The sequence below is a fragment of the Anser anser genome, assembly GCF_964211835.1.
Source record: "Anser anser genome assembly, chromosome: 15".
NCBI classification, from domain to species: Eukaryota; Metazoa; Chordata; class Aves; order Anseriformes; family Anatidae; genus Anser; species Anser anser.
The window spans coordinates 17,453,752-17,475,701 of record NC_139736.1 but is presented as its reverse complement, the minus strand read 5'-3'; the positions used below and the strand labels follow the sequence as shown (position 1 = coordinate 17,475,701).

General features: G+C 37.7%; 1 protein-coding gene across 1 annotated transcript in view; it reads left to right on the top strand.

Moving 5' to 3' along the window:
* Window positions 1–21,950, top strand: part of LOC310881914 (uncharacterized protein) — a 105,867-nt gene that overhangs the window by 81,704 nt on the left and 2,213 nt on the right. Inside the window, exons 55-72 of the mRNA XM_083799807.1 lie at window positions 1,492–1,613; window positions 2,536–2,676; window positions 3,766–3,879; window positions 4,271–4,399; window positions 4,846–5,007; window positions 6,200–6,364; window positions 7,459–7,624; window positions 8,835–9,019; window positions 9,594–9,686; window positions 9,972–10,176; window positions 11,014–11,201; window positions 11,900–11,997; window positions 12,392–12,576; window positions 14,428–14,630; window positions 15,116–15,293; window positions 15,973–16,082; window positions 18,852–18,971; window positions 19,436–19,575. Coding sequence (XP_083655933.1) covers window positions 1,492–1,613; window positions 2,536–2,676; window positions 3,766–3,879; window positions 4,271–4,399; window positions 4,846–5,007; window positions 6,200–6,364; window positions 7,459–7,624; window positions 8,835–9,019; window positions 9,594–9,686; window positions 9,972–10,176; window positions 11,014–11,201; window positions 11,900–11,997; window positions 12,392–12,576; window positions 14,428–14,630; window positions 15,116–15,293; window positions 15,973–16,082; window positions 18,852–18,971; window positions 19,436–19,575 — 2,704 coding nt within the window. The remainder of the gene's footprint in view (window positions 1–1,491; window positions 1,614–2,535; window positions 2,677–3,765; window positions 3,880–4,270; window positions 4,400–4,845; window positions 5,008–6,199; window positions 6,365–7,458; window positions 7,625–8,834; window positions 9,020–9,593; window positions 9,687–9,971; window positions 10,177–11,013; window positions 11,202–11,899; window positions 11,998–12,391; window positions 12,577–14,427; window positions 14,631–15,115; window positions 15,294–15,972; window positions 16,083–18,851; window positions 18,972–19,435; window positions 19,576–21,950) is intronic.

Here is a 21,950-nt window from a genome sequence, read left to right as displayed (position 1 = left end):
TTTAAATATTTAATGAAGAACAAAAACTTAGGAACTAGTATTGGAGACATAAACAGACATAGACACCATTTGTAAACAGAGAAGAGCGTTAAAATATTGCAGCTACTTTCTTTCTAGCGAGGGCACTAGGACACATAGCTGGGAGGTGGCCGACTGAGGTTTGCATCTGCGTTCTGCCTCATTCAGAGTAGTGATTTGAACTAGAAATCCCTGTTTAGGTGTGGGGCTCTCGCTCTCCTCTTCCTAATGGTTCCATTTTGAATATAATAGCTCCTTAATTGTGTGCCAGTGAATGCCTCATTTTTCACAAGCACAAGCAACCTTGGTGGGAGAGATGGAGAACACGTAGTGTGAGCAGCAGTACACTCTGCAGTGTACATCAGGGTCTTGGTTCTGTAGTTTTACAACTTAAGGATACAGTTGAAAAGTACTGGAAAAGAAACATATATATTTCCTTCCTAGAGAAATCAAGGTGCTGAGGAGAAGCTTTATAGGATCTGTAGACTTACAACTCGGTGAGGTTGTCATTACATGTGTACACATGGACTTGCATGGACATGCTTGAGGAACATTCAGCCTCAAATGCCCAGTTATCCAGTGGTGAGGGTTGCTCACCCTGAAGTTATTATATAAATGCAAGTCTTTCACAACTGAGAGAAGGAAAACATTTCAACATCTCAGATGTGGCATATCAGAACTGCACCAGAAGCATATCCTGCAGATAACATTTTTTCTGAAAGCTGGCCAAGTACCCTTTTGAATCTGTAGAGTTGAAGCATTTTGAATTCATTTTCGTTTATTCTTCTTTCTTCTTCTTCATGTGTTTCTTTTTCTCCTCAGATAAAATTCTAATTTTTGTTGTTTTATTGTCACATGCTTCTGAGGCTTCTGTCAGAAACTGTAGTGAATTCTGTTACCCTAGTGCACTGGATTGCTGCAGGGAACACTGGTGCTACAGGCCACTACCTTGAGGTGCTAAATCTGTATGCTGAGGCTGTGTTAACTGAAAATAGAGAAAATAACTGCACTTACTTGTTTGAGAATTGTAAACTGTTACTTAATTGTAAACTGTTACTTAATGGTAAAGTCATCCCAGCTCCATAAAGATGACTTCCCTGGCTGTTACTGCGGGAAGTTGCTTTGGGTGTAGATATCAATCTTCTGATGATTACGGATAATTACTGATTTGCTGGTAAATAGAAGACTCTTCATTTCCCTTATTTTTTTTTTTTTTTTGTATTCTGCAGAAATCAGCACACTAAAGTCACTATGGCTGTTGGGTAGGGGTGCATGCATGTGTGTGAACCAAGACCATGTTTTCTCTGTGAACCAATTGTTGCCCCGTTCCCTTTGGGAGAGCATATCCTATACCTTCTTCTTTATCAGAAAGTAAAATGTCATGATTCATGGTGAGGAGAACTTACTTGTGTTTTCATTGTTGGTGGTGTGTTTTTTCTTTTTTTTTTTTTTTTCTTTTTTTTTCCCTTGTAGTGGAGCTTTTCCATCCTCTCTCCATTACCTTCCCGTGGCATGTGAGGGTGAAGTTGTATATGAAGCATTCAACACGCAGTCACCGGGATGACCTGACTGTCATTTGGAAGGAGAAGGACCAGGTACAGCAGTCCACAGAAGATATGTGTGTGGGGAATTACAGGAACTATGAAGTTTGTGGATTTTTTTTTATTATTATTTTTTAAGACAGTATTAAGCAAGCCAAAGAATTCAAGTAGGAGTCAAACTGTCCTTCTCAGATGTATAAAATGCTGTGACTATGGAACATGAGAAGGCCATATACTTGTTGGGAGTATTTTCAGGCCATAGTATTTTGTTTGCAGTAACCCCACAGGTTGCTGCATAACCAAAGGTAATGAAATACATATTGTAACTAACTATGCCAACTTACATATATGTCTGAAATACAGCATCTTGGCTGAGTATTACTTTTTTTTTTTTTCTGAATAATAGAAAAAGAATCAGAATTCCTTTAACAGTATCCATTTACAAAGTGCTAAAATTCCAAATTTTACTTTAGAATTTGTATAGTATGCATTTTTGTGTTGCTGTTCAAATTACCAAAACTATTTAAATGCTGCCATTACTTAAATTATCACAAAAAATATTTTCAAGTAATGTATGATACCTCCCAGCGACATTACAGAATTTAGTTCCTGACTCTGCAAATATTTTTGTTTGTGCTTGAATTTGCAAGCTCTGACTAATCATTCTGAGGCAGTGGAGCCCAGTGTGCCTAAAGATGAGATCAAACTTAAGCCTCAACAAACTTAAGCATGGTTCATCATCTCCATAACATGCATAGAATAGTGTTACTTTCAGATGTGTCATGTAAAATTCAAGTAGCAAGAATGTCCTTATTTAAACATCAATTTGCCTAGCTACTTTAAAAATGACTTTATTAAGCACACAGTTCATCTCAGGAAAAGGTACAGAAATATCTTGCTGGATGTATGTTTGAGGTCAATATATGAGACGTATTTTATTTCACAAGATTCTTTTACATCTGTTTATATTGATAAGGTATCAGTGTCATCTTCTCTGAAGTTTGGAAGAGACCGTGTGAATTACAGAGCCACTGTTGCCCACCCATTCAATTACACTTTGAGGCAACTGGAGGTTCATTCCCTGTCAGAAAGAAGAGCCAGAAAGTACAACCACCAGGTGAGATAATGTGTAAGGGCTACAAAATACAAAGCTGAAATACTATATTGACTGTTAGTGTCTTTTCATCTCAAAGAATTGCAGAACCAGATATCATCTTGAAAAACTGAAAAAGCACTAAGTGCTATCATCTACTTGTGTTCAAAACACGAGTGTTATTTCCATTTGTAAGCATAACTGTTGCTAGCTGACAGTATCTGTCTTGCCTTAGCATTGACCCACTTTGGATGGTAAGAAGCCAGAAACACACAAGAGCCAACCTAGCAATGAAATAAGGCAAATTTTGATGAACAAACTCCCATTCTTACAAATAAATAAATAAGCTAGAAAATAAGCCAGAAACCCTTTGATAAAGTTTTTTGTTTGTTTGTTGTTTTTTATGATAACCTAAATTTTAGTACCATGTAGGAAATTGCAACACAAGTGTGAAAATGTGTGAGACCAGAAAGGCTTTAAACTAAGATTGTTATGTATGCTTGCAAAGCATAAAGGGGGCAAAAAGATGAAGAACTCCTCAAATCATCCTTCAGGTTCAAAGATGATGGAATACTTTTTTATCTGAACATTGTATGCATAATGCAGTACCTGTACGGCATGGGCCTGGACACTTCAGTTGCTGAGGCTGAAGACTTTCTGCTCAATAACAAGCTGCACAAACTGTGTAATGTTCTGTTTGTTCTGTTTGTTGTGAAATATTTTGGTTGTCATAGTCGTGCCATTGAGAGCTCTCAGTAAGTCAATATGTCTCAAATGTCATGTTCAGTGTGATAAATTCTCTTGTAATGTCATTACTCCACTGTTACCATTAATTGCTATGCATGATAGACCAAATGCAGCTTCCCGAGAAGATAACAGAAAAGCTTCTATTGCTTCAGTTGTAAAAACGCAGTTTCTCTGTGCATTTTTCTAAGGCCTTCAGCTTCCAGACCACATGCATTTCAATGGAGTCTTAACACTTTTCTCTAGCAGTTTTAATTGTGTTGCTTTTTTTCTCCACTGGATGGAGATCATTCTGCTGCATTGCCATGAAGGCTCTTCTGCTAGTTCTAGTCCTGCTTCACTAGGCAAATCCTTGTCTTCTGGTTTCAGCTGCAGCTAACGTGGAATGGTGGGCAGCCTACTGACATCCAACTGACCCTGGAGGATAAATCAAGGCCAAACATCACTGCCTGGGATGGGTGTGTATCAGGCTCTTCAGGACAGGTATGAATCTTTGAGTCAAAGAAGGGCAGGGTGTAACTGATACCGTTTTTCTGTCTCAGAATGATTTTTTTCTCCACCTGTTATTATATGAAAACCTTTTAACATTTTTTTTTTCCTGCTGCTGCCTCAGAGGAAGAAAAATAAAAGCTCTGAAGAATTCTGTTGCATGTTGCCAGATATTTTTGTATTTGGGATGCAGTTTTTTCCCAGGACAGGATATTCAACCTCTTAGAGACTAGAAGAGTATTTTATAGATATGGACTGTTCAGGGCTTCTCACAGGGATGTATTTTGCCCACAAAGCATAGTCCTCTAGAAAGGCTGATAATACTGAACACATTTTTTTTTTAAATTACTAATATGTCTTTTTTTTTTTTTTTTTCCTCTTCCAGCTTCAGGGAGTATTAATTATAGAACACCTTCATGCATGTGGGTTTCTAGAGCAAACATCAACATCATTTAAGGAATACCTAGATCTGAACTGGGATGACAAAAAGTTCAAACACAATTTAACTTATGAGGTAAAAGAAGGCTGGTGTATCTGCTAACTTACCATATTTTTCATGGAAGTTGTTCTTAAAAGATGGAAATTTCTTTAGTTTTTGTATGTAATTTTGAATGGCTTTTAATAAAGCTTATGTAAAGCACCATGTTTTATGAAATACCACTATTTCATTTTACCTTTTACATCTTTCTCTCCATAGGAAGAAAAATAAATGTAGCATAAGTAAGAAAAATTGAGTTCTTATAAGCCATACACCTCACTTGTACCCTAAATTTGCAAAACTGTTGAGTTAATTCAGTAGGATGGGGCCTAACAACTGTGCTGTTAAACCAAAACATTGCCAGTTGGAAATGTTATGTAAAAACACTGAATCTGAAGTTGAGAGCTGAGGCAAAAGGGTCACTGAGGAATGTCTAAAGTTCTGTTGTCATATTTTAACTTCGCTTTCTCGGTTAATTGCAGAGAAATCGATTCCTATATCCTGATAAATTTCAGTTAGAAGCTGTTATGGAAAACATTTTCCTGACCTCATGCACCAAACAAAATATTCTGGGTAAAATAGAAACAAACTATTCATCTTGCCTGGACTATTACATGAGCTTTGAGTTCTGCGACATTCCAAATGTAAGTCTCACATAAACATATTGAACCTACTTCACTTTAAACTTAATTTCTGGTTTGGAGACTGAATTTTCCTCAGCTGCAATTTTTCACAAGAATTGCCTTACTTATGTAATTTAACAAACCATAAATAAACAATGCATTTTGATGGACTGCAGAGAAAGGTTATGTTTGCCACTGTAGTGTTACTTCTTCTTAGTGTTACTTCTTGGGGGGTTGGACCCGATGATCTTTCGAGGTCCCTTCCAACCCCTACAATTCTGTGATTCTGTGATTCTTTTTCTGTAGGCCTTATTATGGTTGTAAGCATTCACCTGTCCTCTATGTTCTTTCTTTTCTATTCCTCTCTCAAAGATCTTTTAAAAAATTTCATGTTTCTGCAGAATACTAAAACAGGCTCATGTGTGATCAAAAATGAAGCTAGGCCTTACCCTGTAGTCAAAAGTTTACTTTTTATTTTATTTTATGCCTGCTCTGCTGGTAGTGATGGACTTTTGAACCTTATAGTTGTCATTTATTTTTATGTTACTCAGACAAATTGAAAACCCTTCCATGACCTTCCTTAGGTGCAAATTTTGACACCAAATTGCCCATAGATAGTCACAACAATAAAAATCTTTGAACTTGCAAGAAATGTGGTCTTTCTTTCCAGTTCCCAGTGGCTAAAACACATCTCAGTTTCCTCATTTACTGTCAGAGCATGTCACACCCTTTTGGGAATGAGAAACAGCTGCCAAATTCTGATGCCAGTGAAAAACTTTTTCCAAGATCAAGATGTGTTACTGCTTGTTTATTATGGGGAAAATGTATATATGTGTCACTTTAAAATCAGGTGCCTCTTTATTTTTTGGATCCTTTCAAAAGGGATCCTACATAGGGTAGCTGAGAAGCAAAAAGGCAAACATAAATTTGTTTTTAATATGGTTTTAATGGAATTTAGTTACAGTACAGCTGTTCATTGTCTGAGATTGTAATCAGTGAATATGCATTATTGTACCACAAAAACTGAAGATGTAATGAAGTAAGCACTGTGAGGAGGAGGCTGTGTTGATTTCTGAAATTACAAGTTTTATTCATCACTACATTGTGTAATTTCATGGGAATGCCAACACCCATGTACAGCCTCTTATTACTCTATGAAGAGCCCATTTCTTTGACAGAATTAAGCTTTAACACCTTCTTTGATTATACTTAGGTAATCATTTTCTCTGGAAAACACCAGCTCAACAAAGGAGACATCATTTTGCAATCAGAGAGCAGATTCCATTTTTCTGATCATGGGAGACATGAGGGATTGATTGGAGTATCCTTAAAAAATCAGACCACAGCTGATGTGAAAAACTATTCTCTGGAATTTGAAGTGAGTTTTTATCTTATTTTATTGGTAGTGGATTTGTGGGGGTTTTATTTCCTAAAGACCTACTGCCATCTATCTTCCAAAGTGCTCAGGTGCGGCCAGTGGCTTGTAAAACATCAGGAAAGTACAGGCAATATAAAGTATTCTTGATTTCTTCAGTTCTGTTTTTAAAGGAGCAGTTATGCAATGTACAAGCAGTATGATCAAGACAGAAAGGAAGACAACAACATTAGTTATCTGCAAAGCTCAGTGACAAATGTAGTAAGTGTATATCAGCTGGAATATATAATTTTTTCAGAAGCTGTATGTTGTTATAGCTCACCTTCTTCAGCATGATTGGGCTGTTTGGTAAGGCAGGTAAAATCACCATAGCAAAAATAAAAAAAAAAAAAAAGAAATGAACTGTAAGATTCAAAGCATCATTTGCCAGAAAAAAAAAAGAATTGGCCTTCTTAAAAAAAGGCACAGAACAGCTAATACAATGCTCATCTTAAGGCAAATCTCTTCCTCTTTCTCTCCTCTGTTCTGCCTTTACTCTTAATTCTCTGTGATATGAATAACATAAACAAGGTGATGGTAGCAAAAGAGTGGGACAGAAGAATGATGTGGTCAGCACTGTCCAAACTCTTCATTAGGAGGAATGTGGGTAGTTAGTCATAATTAACTGAGAGAATAGGCCATCCTTTAAAAAATAATCATGATTTAATAAGTAACAGGCTAAGACAAATACTACATAATTTTTCACTCTCTCTAAACTTGCTCTGCTTAGCCTTTCTCTATTCCTCGTTTTGGAATAAATCGCACAAATTAGCAGCCTTACAGGGAATTGACTGTTGGAGTATGTTTCTTTCATTGCTACCATTAAAGGATTGTCCACAAGCCTGGTCCTATCCAGTCATTCAGCTCTTGAGCCAATCATCCTCATGCCTGTGCCTCTCTCGGTAACTCCTATGTAAGCGCATAACCATTGGGAAACATTTCCCTCACCACTTACCCCTCTGTGGGAAGCACTGATAGTTGGGCATCATCTCTGAACATGGCTTCATTAATTCTGTGTGGTGGCTTTGAACAAATGTGTTTTTCCTTTATGGCTGCAGTTAAAAGGCTCTGAAGACACTTGGCTAGGCCTGACAGGAACTGCTACTTCCTCAGCTGTTCAGAGCCAAATCCTGGTGGAGGGGATTATTGATCAAAAAGAGAAAGTAAAAGTAGCTGCTTCTAAAGGAAAGGAGTGTTTGCAGTACTACATGGGGTATTTGAAAGGTACGTACCTTCAGAGCTATCAAAGGTATGAAGATGCAGGAGGAAAAGTTGTGTCTTAGTTTCTAGGGCCAAGCTAGCTTCAGTTTCATGGCAATCCAAAGCTATGGTCTTTCACATGATGAAAAGCTGAAGTTTAGAACTTGTTACACGGAGGTCAGTTTGGTGGAGACTTTTGTATGATTACTGCCCAGGGAAGGATTATAACGGTGACTGAAGATAGGATTCATTTCACCTTGATTTAGCCATCTTACAATTGTGTGTCTCATTTAAGATAGTCCTTATATTCCAATTTTGGTGAATGTAAAGAGAGAGGCACCTTTAAGAGGCTGGCTCAACCCCATGCTGAAACAGATGTATGAAATCACTCTGTGCAGGTCTTCCAGTCAGAAATCATTAGTTCTGACTGACCAGGGAGAGGAAACAGGGCTATCTCAGACTGTGCTTGGCTTTCGGATGACTGAAATTAGGTGAAAGGAGACCTGCTGCAAGTGCTTCCTGTTGTGACTCATCCACCTTTTGGACTGTATTAGATTTATTTATGTGCAAACCAGGCAGATTTGGTGGTATGACAGTTGCCTCAGACTCGTTTTGTTGACTATCCCAGTCCTAGTTTCTGTTATGGATTTGCCTTCACACACTTCTGTTCACATACTTCTGCAATGGAATTTCTCTCATGGTCATGTCCTCACTTGTAAGTGCTGTGATCCATTTGCGATGAAGACCATTAGTTTATGGATTGTTGAGGTCACAAGTTTGTAGAAATAATTCAGCTCAAGTTTCTATACACAGATTCTGTGCACACCTCACCAGCTGTTTCTGTTTATTAGTACTTGGGCAGAAACAACTTACGTGTGTGACAGGTAGTTGACTGATAATCTTTAATTTATCACTTTTAAATTTCAGCAACAAAGGATAGTGGAAGACTAAAGTAGAAAAAAGCCTGTGAATCACTGTCTGAGAGGATTATTTTGGTTTATAGTAATTAATTGCTTTCTTTGCAGTAGCAAATCTGTACTTCTAAAGCATTTACAAGCCACAGAGGAGAAAATCAAATGTTGATGCTGATCTAATTTTCTCATGGTTTTTTTTGCCCATGAATACCTAACACTCAGATACTGATTTATCAGCTAAGTAATTAAAAAGCTGTCTTTGAAACAATGTCTGTCAGTGTTGTTCCCATAAATGAAGTGCTCCCTTTTAATTTTCCAAGGGGATCTGGAAGAAGGAATGGAAGTCAGTGCTTGTACTGATGGGCAACAGATGGCTGCCATTAATAGCTATCTCAACATTAATGGTGAAAGGCAAGAAAACATGGGACAAATTACTCTAACAGCTGTTAATGAAAGCTTAAATTTTCTGACTCATGGATGTGGGGATCTAATTCTTAAGGCTGAGGTAAGAACCTTCAGTGGCAGTTAATCGTGGTGTGGCTTTTCCAGAATAGTGTTTAATCTTGTCAGTTGTAGCATCTTCTAGGCAGGCTTCAGTTGTGGGTTTTAGTGAGTAACCAGGGGAATATTGGTTTAAATTTTTAATTTGTAATAATATTATTTTACAATTTGGTGTGAAAAGATACCATGTTGAGAATTAAATAGTTCAGCTACACCTAGAAAACATAGAAAATATAGTACCCTCTCTTAAAAGGTCTATTCTGTGAAAAGGATAAGTAAAGTGAGAACAACACTAATTTGCCATGGCTGCTCAGCACATTGGTTACAAAACTGGGATTAGAATTCTAATAGGGTTTCACATACCTACTGCTTGGAGGAGGCTTTACGGTTTTTCATCCTTAGACTCTTCTGATTCCATTTCTAACCATTGAATAACACAAAAGTCATTTCACCCTGATAAATCAGAGGACACTGTGGATTTTTGCTGGTGTTGAAACTATTACAAAATTTAAGTGATTTAGACCCAGTACAAGCATTTCTAAATCATAAATTCAAAGTTTTTGTTCATCTTCTCATAGGACAAAATTAATGAAATTGGGAGCATTCTCAAAGCCAGACTGATTGAGAAGATAAAGAAGCTTGATGGATATATCTGGAGACTCAGGAGATCAGTAAGTACCTCCACAGCATTTGTGAAAGTATCATGAAATGTTCATTCAACGTTAATAAAAAATCATTAGGTTGTATACAGTTGTTTTGGTTTGCTTAAACATTTAAATGGCTAATCAGGTGCTAAACTGCAATTCATACATTGGCAAAAAGAACATTTCTTGGTCAAGACCTTATATCTCTGCACCTAACATTGAGAAGTTCAGAATTGCCTTGGAATGGAGTTAAAGCTTTGCTTGTGATCACTGTGTATTTTGATATTTCTTCTTTATTGGGAACCACTCCAGGTGCAGCAAATTGATTTTCTGTCTGAAGCAGCTGGCTGGCCTTCAATAGCCTCACAAAAGATAGCAGGATTCCTCCACTGTGTGGGTAGAGCTTTCACCCAAGTGTGGAAGCAAAGTGGAATCAAGCAGATACTAAGAAGCAAGCTCCCGCTTTACCTGAATAAAATTCAAGACGCTGTCCAGCAAATGCAGAATGAATTGCAAAGTAAGTAAAACCACGCAAAGCAAGGAGAAAAACTGCACATGGCAATGACAGTGCAGGGGGGTAGGGGGGGAGGAGTATAAAAGATGCTGAACTGCACAAATGTTTCTATTTTGATCTAGCAAAAGTAGTGACCTTTGCTCTTACATATTACAGAGAAGGAGCCTTGATACAATCAGCTCTAAGTAACCCCAGTGTGGCCATCCTTCTAATGAAATCACTGAAGAAGCATTCTCTTGGTTGTAAGAGTCTGGGTTCAGTCAGATGAGAACAGAGACCTAATTCCTTAAGCTGAAGCAGTTATACTAATGGTTCCCTGGCAAGCATTCCCTCCCAAAGGGCTGTTCATATCCATCCTTGAGTTTTGAATGCTTGTACTAATCAGATTTCACTTGACCTGTTGTTTTCAAGTCTATCCAGTAGCCAGTATTTCTGGATTATTGCCCATGTTGAAACCATTGAGAAACATGGTCAGCCATAATTATCTGTGAGAACCTTCAGTTTTCAAAATAAGAGTAACATCTCGTTTTGAAACATCTGACACTAGACTCTTTCCACTCAAAAACAGGATTTAGTTGATAAACCTAATATAAGATGTATAAGTGGAACAGGGTTATAGCTAAATGCCCACTTCAGTTTTTCATGATACGGTGTCCACACACACACAGATGTGAAATATGCCTAACTGCCTTGAAGATAAAGCTGCCTTTTCCTGTTTTCTGTGTCCCTCCTTCACTTATGTTTGAAGCTGCAAGGATTTAAAATTAAAAACCAAATCGCTCTTGGTAATCACTTTGTAACATGTTATTTAAGGATTGTTTCATGTAATGTTTGCTTCAGACCCATTAGCAACTTTGAAAGATGCCTACTATGATGTAACCTTGAAGCCACTGGATGAAGTTTGGCAGGAGAAGACAGAAGAGTACCTGAAAAAAGTCCAGGCATTTTTGCCCAGGATTATAAAAGATGTTTGGCTAATGGAGCCAATCCAGATGGCATTAAGGACTGTTAAAACAGGCTTGGATATGGTTGGTATAATTAATTTCTTAATTTTTAATGTTTTGAAGGAAAAGGCTTACAAATTTAAGTCTTAGCTTTGAACTGTGGATACGCAAAAAATGTTTTTATGGAAATTGTGTGGTTATCTTTCCACATAACAAGCTTATGCACAGCTAATGTACTGTTCCTGAAATATCTAACTTGCTTTGACAGTAGTGCTTCAGTAGGACAATAGGAGAAGGATTTGCTTTACTGGTTTGGTTCAAATCAACAGCAGTGAACTGTTGCCATTCATGTAGCTTTTTCATTTTCTGTGCAGAGAGGAGGGATTGTGATTCCAACTAACAGTGTACAAACAAACAGGTTTGGGCTCCTGTAGTTGAAATGATAAAGGACATATCATGACAAAAATTTATATTAAGAAAGATATCAATCCCTTTGTAAGCCCCTGTAGCACATTAACTCTGTGAAGTATTGGTATACAGTAAGTAATGTTCTTTTAGGAAAGATATATATTTCTGTCCACTATTTGTTGCTGGAATGACTGAAGGCTGTCTTCTGGATACTAACCACTAAATGAAAAAGTGCTGTCAGGCAAGTGATAAATGCAAGAGAGGTTAAAGTGCAATTTCACTGATTGTTGCTTTAAAACTCATTATCAAGTACTGACCCTGCACTAAAGCCGTACAGAAGAGTTTTGTAATCTCCTTTTCTGGCTCTCCAATAGACCACACAGCAGATGCTCAGGTGGGCAGAGGCCATGGTTTCTAGAGCTGTGAGCAAGATTCGGAAGCCCTTACTCAACCTTTACAGTTTTTCAGCCAGGTAATTGTTTTTTTGGAGGACTTCTGCTGCTGGGTACCATTCTATATGTGTAGTTAATCTTCATATTAGCTTATATGCTTCAGGCTGAAGATAGCAACCTGGCCATTCTTTGCTGTGGGCACATCATATCATGATGTTCATGTTTGCTGTCTACTAGGAAAGTGTGCATTTCAAAAGAAACTACTCAGCAGCAAACAAAATAGCAATAGCTATGATAACTTGGCCTTATATGGCATGTTTTTTTGTTGGTCTTAGCAATTGTACATCTTTGTTTTGCTATTCTAACCAGACTACAGTTCTTATGAATATTTCACTTCCACATTTCTAACATAGCAACTGCATTTCATCAGTTTAGCAGTTAAGGAGCACATGTTGTTTTGCTTGTATTCTGCAGGAACTGTTCAGTGGCAGTGAAACTGCCAGTACTTCCTAAAGCATACTGCTCCCTGGATCTGGCAAATATTACTAATTATCTCATTGAAGAAAAGCTAATGAGGCCTCTCAAAGACCTCTACAACATCAACGTGGTTGCAGAGTATTACAGATTCAAACGAAGGATGATGGAGAGTCCCTTTGAACGTAAGCCCTTTCAAAGTGATGCTTTTGTTTTTTAGCTGGGTCAATTTCCAATTCATTCTAGTCTACAGATCCTATCTGGAATAGTGGTTTACATAGAGATGGTCTCTAATTTATAATTTGCCTTTAAACTTCTTTATATATAGTATTTTTTGTAAAACAGTGATTGTATGTATGATATTCACATTGAGGCTAAAGCTGTCACGCAAGAAATGCTCCTCTACTTAACAGTCATGCAAATCTTGAAACTCTTCACATTTCCTACTGTTGATACTATAAATCAACAGGTGGCGTTAATCTGTCTTAGAATCATAGACTGGTTTGGGTTGGAAGAGACCTTAAAGATCAGCTAATTCCAACACACCTGCAGTGACCCCTCCCACCAGACCAGGTTGCCCAAAGCCCCATCCAGCCTGGCCTTGAACACCACCAGGGATGGGGCACCACAACTTCTCTGGGTAACCTGTTCCAGTGCCTCACCACCCTAATAGTAAAGTTCTTCTTGATACCTAATTTAAATGTACCCTCTTTTAGTTTAAAGCCATTATACCTTTCACTACACTCCCTGATACAGTCTTATCTATATGCTCTTGTGATTTGATTCTCCAGTTCAATGCTAGTCATAAAGTCATAGAATGGTTTGGCTTGGAACATCATCTAATTCCAACTCCCCTGCCATGGGCAGGGACACTTCCCACTAGATGAGGTTGCCCAAAGCCCCATCCTGCCTGGCCTTGAACAATTCCAGGGATGGGACATCTTACAGCTTCTCTGGACAACCTGTGCCTCACCACCCTTGTAGTAAAGAATTTCTTTCTAATATCTAGGAAGAAATCAATATCAATTCAATCTATGTCTACCCTTTCTTAATTTAAAAGCATTACCCCTTGTCCTCTCACTGCAACCCCTGACAAAGAGTCCCTCCCCAGATTTCCTGTAGCCCCCTTCAGGTACTGGAAGCCACTATAAGGTCTCCCAAGAGCCTTCTCCAGGCTGAACCCCAGCTCTCTCAGCCTGTCTGCGCAGGAGAGGTGCTCCAGCCCCTCGGTGGTCTTCATGGCCCTCTTCTGGGCTTGTTCCAGTATCACCATATCCTTCTTGTGCTGGGGGCCCCAGAGCTGAATGCAGTAAATGCAGTCATACCTTTTGACCCTGGGCCTTCTTGTGGAGGCTTTATCCATACTCTGAATCTGGTAACATCACTTCTGCTGACTCTAGGATGAAAAAACAGTGCTACCAGATCTTGAGCAGCAGTATTGCCTGAAAAGCACTGCTAAATACTAAAAGACTGCATTAACAGTCCCAACTGTCCCTTGTAGATAATGGATCTTCCAGAAAGACATCTTCAATGGCTTCCTTCCAGTAAGCAGACACAATGAAGGGCACTAAGAGTGGGTCTTAGTGACCAAGGAGTCTAAGTAATGTATCAGGAGTGCTTCTGGACTGCAACTGTGTTTGATACTCTGTTTTGGCAGGGTATTTTTTGATACAGTTAATATTCTTGCTCTTTCCTGTATAGGAATGTGTATGTGGGGGGGAAGGGGGCACTATAACTATGATTATCAAGTAGCATGACTGTAAATCAAGGTGAGCTTTGAATCCTAACTCATATTTGCCTACACTTAAGGGCACTCACGTGGCTTTATAATGAAAAATAAATCATTAGATCATTTTCTTTCCTGGATGAATTTTTGATGCAGAGCAACTTTTGACTAATTAAAATGTACTAATAGCTTGGAAAATTCTTTTACGAGTAAACCAGTGAGAAGCTGGTCATGTTGCAATATGCAAGTAGCAGCACTTGCTGCTCTGTGGACAATTCACTGACATTTCTTCTGAAATATCTTTATCTAGATCATGCTATGTTAATGGGTAACAGGCACCTTATGACTTTTGATGGAAAAATTTATGATTTGGCAACAAAATGCAGTGTGCTTCTTGCCAAGGATTTTCTTCACAATACTTTCACTATAATACTAAATGAGGAAATTGGTGATTCACGATCACTGTATGTGGAGATGAACCAGAGCATGATCAATATCTATCCAAGACTGAAGGTAGGAGGGCACAGTCAAACATTGTTCCTTTCTAGACCAGATATTATCTTCCACCCCTGCCCAAGTATTAAAGCTCCAAACATAGATCAGAACATTTCTTGGACATAACTGCCAGGAAGTGCACTGATCATTAATCAGGAAATAACTCCACAAACCAAAACCACTTTTAACTCAGGGGCTGTCTCTTTTCTGTCTTGGTATTTAGAATGAGAGAGGTTTGGTGAACTTTTCAGCTTTTCTCTTACCTGGTCTAAGGGAATAGCAGTTAAAGAGGTCTGACGGACAAACTGGGCCCACAGCCTCAGTATACGTGGGAGGCTTTATGCTTTCCTGCTCTCTCAGAAGATTAACGCAACCCAATTCTTATTCCCTCACTCTGAGCTGAGCAAAATTGACGCCACCTAACCTGCAAACACAGTCTGAGCATGCCTTTCATTGGACTTCCATTGTGGCATATTTGAAATTGCATTTTCACTTTAAAACAGATGTCTAAGGTATCTGTGGTAGAGAACTGCCAAGGACTGGATCAATCCCTTGAAAAGAATGCCACTGATTCAAGGAAAGAAACCAACAAAATAGAAATATCTGATCACAAAGGAGTTTCTGTCTCTTGTGACTTTCAGTATGATCTCTGTACTGTCACTCTGGCTGGATGGCACCATGGTGAGTATCAATCATTCAGCTTGTCAGCTGTATTTTTCTGTACCTCTGGAGTATCCTCACCTGTACGGGGGTTGTCTTTCCTTTGCTTTTCCCCATTCATTTATACAAGCCCAGGAAATGGCATTCAGCATTCCCAGTTATTATCAAATAAAGCACTATATATGTCCCTCCAGTAAGGACAGCAAGTGTTTACCCAGGTTACACTATTTCAGAACAATAGAGCAGCAAGCAATAGGAGTTAGATGTAATGCAGTCAGCCCAATCTCAAACCTGTCTGAGAATCACTGTTCTATAGCAGGCTTATCTTGTCACACCTGTAAGAGCACAAGAGGGAGGCCTAACAGGCCTAACATTCGGGGGGGGGGGGGGGAGGGGGGGGTGTCGGTTGGAATACATTCCTATCCATGTGCCTCTATTCTAAAACTCACTCCGCTGAGATTAGCAGAGAATTAACATGATGTCTTTATCTGGTCAGGAGAAGCAAATGAACACCTAACAAATTAAATGCCATTGCAGTTTGAGGAAAAATATATAATGGATGCTTGGGCATATTTACACTCTTCAGCATTGCAGTTGAGCTCTGCTGTGTGGAATAATCAGAGCCCAGAGAGAGCTTCTGAAATTTTCCTGTGTCTACTCGTGACAACTACCTTTTTACACCATTTCAATTTAATTCCAGGTATTTCAGCTGGACTTTTTGGTACCAATGATAACGAAGCTGGAAATGAATGGATACTTCCTAATCATTCCTTCACTGATAATGTGCAAGAATTCACACAGAGCTGGCAGGTAAGGAGCTGAAGGGTTTTTTTTAATGCAGATTACCTATGGTGTTGGAGCACAAAGGACAACATTTTACATGCTGTTTTGTCTTACCTAGATAAACTGAAGCTAGACAGAGAAAACAGCAGCATACCCTAGATACTTTGTTTTTCTGTGTTTAACTGGGGCAAAAGTTGCACATGTTTGCTAAAAGCCATCCAAGAATAACCAATGCATAGGTACTGAGCATTTCTGGCATAAATGGTAAGGTAAAACATGGAGGTTGCTTCTGCTGTTAGAAGAAGAAACTGATGTTGCAACCAAGTATATTTGATGTTTTCCTGTTTGCAATACCTCTGTGGAGTACAGAGCTGGGTGGTACTGAAGTTTGCTGTAAGTACCACAAGGCCATGGTTTGTACCAGACAAGGCCATGGTTTGTACCAGGAGCCCTCTTACATGATGGGTCTGAAGTTTTCTCCAGAGCTGGATGTTGTCGCTGGCAATGCTGAGACTCTTAATCATTTTTTGGTGTTCCTGATTCTCATTTATCAAGAAACAAAACTTTAGAAACCAGTAACTGGTAAAGTTGTTCTCTGCCCATGTGCCATTTAAGTGCTAAGTTTTTTTTCCAGAGGGTTAGCAGCTACTCTTTCAGTTATTAACTTACATGAAAGAACTTTTTCTATTTAAGAAATTATAACATTAAGTAAATAAGTTTTACTCTTTTACCAGTAGTTTTATACCTCTTTGCGTCAAAGAGACTTAACCTTAATTCATGTAATGTATCATCAGATTAAAAATAATCTAAATATGAAAAAGTGCATGTACACATGTGAATACAACTGACCAAAATAAAATCCTAGCCTTAATACGCTCTCAAGCCATGCTGACAGTTCTTCTAAATCCCTTCATGCATAATTTGAGAATCTACTAGAAACAAAGAAAACAACAGCGTACTGCTATTAAGATTTTCTGATTCTGTTTACTTTCAAGGGAAAGGACACCAGAAAGTGTCCCAGTTCTGGGCACAGAAATACTACTATTCTCATCTTTATTTCAGTACTTTATGTTAAAAAAATGATTGCTTCAAGTCTCTTGTACTTTTCCCTGCTATTGGCTAGTTATATCTAATAAGTTTGCAGCCTGTGCATGTGGGACCATGACATGACTGACTGTTGATATGATTTTCTTAACTGCTACAAAGATTAACTTCTAACATATTCATAAAAATGCAACTATCTAATGCAAAAGTACCCGGAGAAGTTATTAATTGGTTATTACTTCTAGTTCAACAATACCTAATGAAACTTACTGTCATAAGCTGGGGAGTCATGGATGACCTTCTTTAAGTGGCTGATGGCATAAAGGCTGTGCTTATGCTATTGATTAGTACATTTTATTTGTAGGCCATGGCATATTTGAAGTGCTGTGTACCGCCAAGAAAAATTTATAGATGACTCTAGCTGAACTCTGTGCTGTTTGCAGTCATATCCCGTTCAGTAAAAATGTAATAAAAGGACTGACTTGCCGATAATGTACTAGTGTCATACATCATTAAAGGAATGGCCGGAAATACAAATGTGCCAAGTCAGAAATTCATACAAAGTCTTATAAACTTTTATAAAGAGGTAAGAAGAGATGATATGGTGGAAATAACCAGTTCAAATAGCCAGCTTTTGCAGGTGTGCTGATAAAATGGAGCTTGCAGAAAATCCTTCCTGACCAGAAGTTTTGGCATAACTGTACGTGATGCAGAAAGCAAGCAAAAGAATCGGGTTAAATCTGACCAAGTATCTAAGCCTGAAGCAAAAAGCAGTCAGTTGCCCTGAATTCCTGGAGTCACCTCACATTGCACTACAAACAGTCTGGAAACTCACTACCAGGAGCTTTCCTACAGCTACCTCAAACACCGCCTTGCAGATAGTCAATGAAGTTCTTGTGTTACAAGACCAGTGGCTGTCCAAAATGAGGGGATTAGTAAATTAACTTTGCAAATGTGTGACTCCTGCAGGAAGAGAGTTACCTGAGAGATTAAACTGGCAGTTTATAACTTTTTTTCAATTGACTTTGTTTGCTTAAAGAACTTCTAAACTCAGAGATGTGCCATCTATGGAAATTACTGATTAAAAAATGTATAAGTTGCTGATTTGATTACAAGTCTTAAGAAGTGTTTGGTCAAAACAAATCTTAAGAAATGTTAGTAAATGCTGTTCATTAGCAGTTCTGTTAATATTTAGTATCATCAGCTTTTGACTGGGACCATATTTAAACCATGTACAACAAAAATCCATCCGCATTTTGTTGTCCAAAAATGCTCATTCTTGTAAGGAACTTCAGGTGTGATGTTTTTTTCTTAATTTGTTTTCTTTTGTTTTAAGCCTTCTTGCTGTTTATTACGTATGAGTAACCCAGTGAGGAGATGAAGATTCCCCCCTCCCCCTCCCCACAAATCTAGTAAAAGCACAACTCAAATCTGTCATATATAATAAAGTTAAGACAAGCCAACTATTTACTGTGTCAGCAGCCACCCACTAGAATCCTTTAGTGAATAACAAAATCAATAGAAAAAGGAAACAATGTCTGTAATCTGTAATATTTATGAGACAAATACTTTCTTCATTTATGAAGAGCACAAGGTGCTTCACAATCTTAATGAAAAATGGATGTATTCAGGGCAGTGTAGTGAGCTGCCCATATCTTCCTTCAACCCACTTCACATTGTAAATCTGAAGAATTCACACTACTACGCTGATGTTTATATATATATATATACACATATATATTATTTTCCTAGGTGAGCAAGTGCAGTCTCACACAGAAGAATGTGAAGCCCTGTCCAATTACAGATAAGGAAAAAGTCTGTAAGGAGTTTTTTGAAGAAGCACATTCTTGTCTCAGGAACTGCTTCAAAGTTGTAAGTATAACTGTGTCAACCAAGGACTACCCAAGTACTCAAATGTCATACTTTAGAACAGTACACAGAATTATTGCAAGGATATAGAAGTTTAATTGTAGAAGTTTAATTAACTTTAGAATTAGAACAATAATCCAGACAGGAGGAAAAAAAAAAAAAGAAAAAATTGTATCAGCAGAAACATGGAGTGGTGTCCTTGAGATCTACAAAATAGTGACACGACTTTGCAGCACCCTTCAGCATAGTAGTTTAGCATTTGGAAATACAAATAAAAGCCTCAAATTCAGGATGAGAGTAAAGATTTGTGAACAGTCCTTACAAGGGAGAGCTGTGGGGAGGGGACCAAAATCCAAATTTCCTTTTCAATTCACTTCCAGGTGTATTGCCAGATCGCTCTCTCTAGAACAGATGTATGCTTGTACCCCGTACGCCAAACAAGTAAACAAACTCCCTTTCTGTTAAAGGTGGACCCCGAACAATTCTACATCATGTGTATATATGACACGTGTGAATCAAAGAAGTTGAAGGCTGCCTGCAGTTTAGCAGCAGCTTTTGTTCATTTGTGCAACCGAAATTTTGTTCCTGTGGAAATTCCTCCTCAGTGGTAAGTGTCCCTTCTTTTCATTCTGAATATTCTGACTGCATTGTTCCAATATTTTCATATCTGATATTCAAGATCACACAAGAAAATGAAACTAATGAATCTGACTGTGGGGTGAGTAAAAATAGTCCTATTCCAGGATTAATTCTTCTTGCGCCTTTTCTATCTTATCTATCTTTTCTGCTGCTTACTCAGAAGCACAGCGTAACCTATCTGATTCATACTGTAATGGCTTTCTTATTTCCTCCTAAATTGCTTTGTAGAAGGAAGCAGAGGGGATACTTGTAGTATATAAAGGAATTTCATCAGGAGTTCCAATTCTCAGATACTAATTTTATTTCAACCTTTTTTTTTGGTCTAAATAATGCATGTGGATTCATAGTAACAGTAATAAGTATTATATAAACATACCGAATGTACTCAGTGACATACTTTTGTACTTTTCATTCTCTTATAGTGAAATGATCTATCCTCTTTAAATTTACCCTAAAATTTCAAGATTATCATTAGGTATTTTAATGCAGATGTCATCTAGATAGCTATCTTCTGGGAATCTGAAGTTAGCAAGCTGAAAAGCTTGAAAGAACAGTAATTCTAGTTTGAAAATTTTGGCATTGCAGTCATTGCACATTTCATTGTGCATTGCTGCAGAATCTAGATTTAGGACAGTTAGTACTCTAAAAGTGACTGGAGTCATGTGTTTTGCTAACTGTACCTGTATTATTTGGTAATTATTGATAAGCGCAGGATTTTAAGGAATGAATTCTTGTTAAGTAAAGAAAAACCCGTGTAAGCCCACAATCCAAAAATACTGTTAGTAAGAAAGTTTAGTCCCTTCCTGTTCACTTTCTTCAGAGTTACTGCATTACAGTAGTTACTGCACCATACAACCATACAGTTACCGTTTCAGTATTATCCTATTCCAGTTCAACTTAACTATTTTGCAATATATGTACCCAAAGAACAGCAGTCTGTGCCAGAGAACTGCAGTAATCAGAAACGCTTTACCATACAAGGATTACAGCACCTGTACATTTAGGCATAATCTGTATTATGTATATTCACTAATTTGCACCATACGTCATTCCTACATTTTTTAACCTCTCTCTCTCCATTGGAGCATCTTTTTTGAGTTATGCTATTTATTGACTACTAATTGTGACAGAATGGTATATTGACAGTGATAGTTTGTACTACTTGAGCAATATGTGATTAGTCAACAATACTACTGTCTTAATAGAAATTACCATAAACTAAACTTATGGTAATGGACTTTATGCATGGTCAAAACTTGCTCTTTTATTCACCCATGTGACATTATTCCTTAGTTTAGGCAAAACAGAATGAAAGGACAAAGCCTTCTACAAAATTTGTTATATGCTTTTATCTTTGCACTGAATGAGAACATTGAAGGAAACACACACATTGTCATACTAATTACTGCCACATTTGCCCAAGTAATAATTTAAGATATATTTTTACAAGACTGCAATGAGAACATTTACTGCAAGTGACAGAACCATGCAGATGAGCCAATTACATTTTTTATAAAAGTTTAAATTCAAGTGTTTCATTTCTAACTTCTATGCTTCATGCTTTGCTAGGGCTTGGTAATGAGAAAATAAAGATTTGTTTTGGTGGTGGTGGTGTTTTTTTTTGTTTTTTTTTTTGTTTTTTTTTTTATATACACAATGCAATGTTACTCCTTTCCATTTGTAAACAGACCACCACCTCAAGAGAGCAATTTGGTGACTACAAGCATATTTGTGGTATGCTAAAAACTAGTTACAAGTGTTTGCTGCATCTTTACTCACTATCAAAGGGAATGACTATCAAATATTTGTAGATAATTGTGTAAGCTATAAGATACAAGCCTAGAAATCAAACATTCAATATACATATAAGTGCATTACATACATACACTCCCATATGCAGTAATAATGCCACATGGCATTATTTGCCTTATTTATTGAGTCTATTCTATGTGTAAACAGTAGATGGCCATGAAATTTCAATCTAGGTAGTATCTTGTAGGCAGTAAGTGGTTTTAGCTCTAACAGTTTATATAAACAACTCATCGTCATATGAATGTGACATATGGAGACAAACTTTATTAAAATTGTGAGCCTGAACCTTCAGCTGATGTTGTGTCAAACAGAGTTTTAGAATGGCTTGGTAGCGAAAAGACTGAAGTCGGTCAGTGCTACTAGTTTACATTATCCCATTTCTAAGAAAAGGGATTGGAATTACTGTGGATCACAGGCTCAGTTAACAACAACAACAAAAGTATGCTACTAAAACAAGTAGAATACACTGGGATGCATGTATGAAGAAACACATTTAAGATAAGAAATAACTATTATCTATTCAGCTTATTT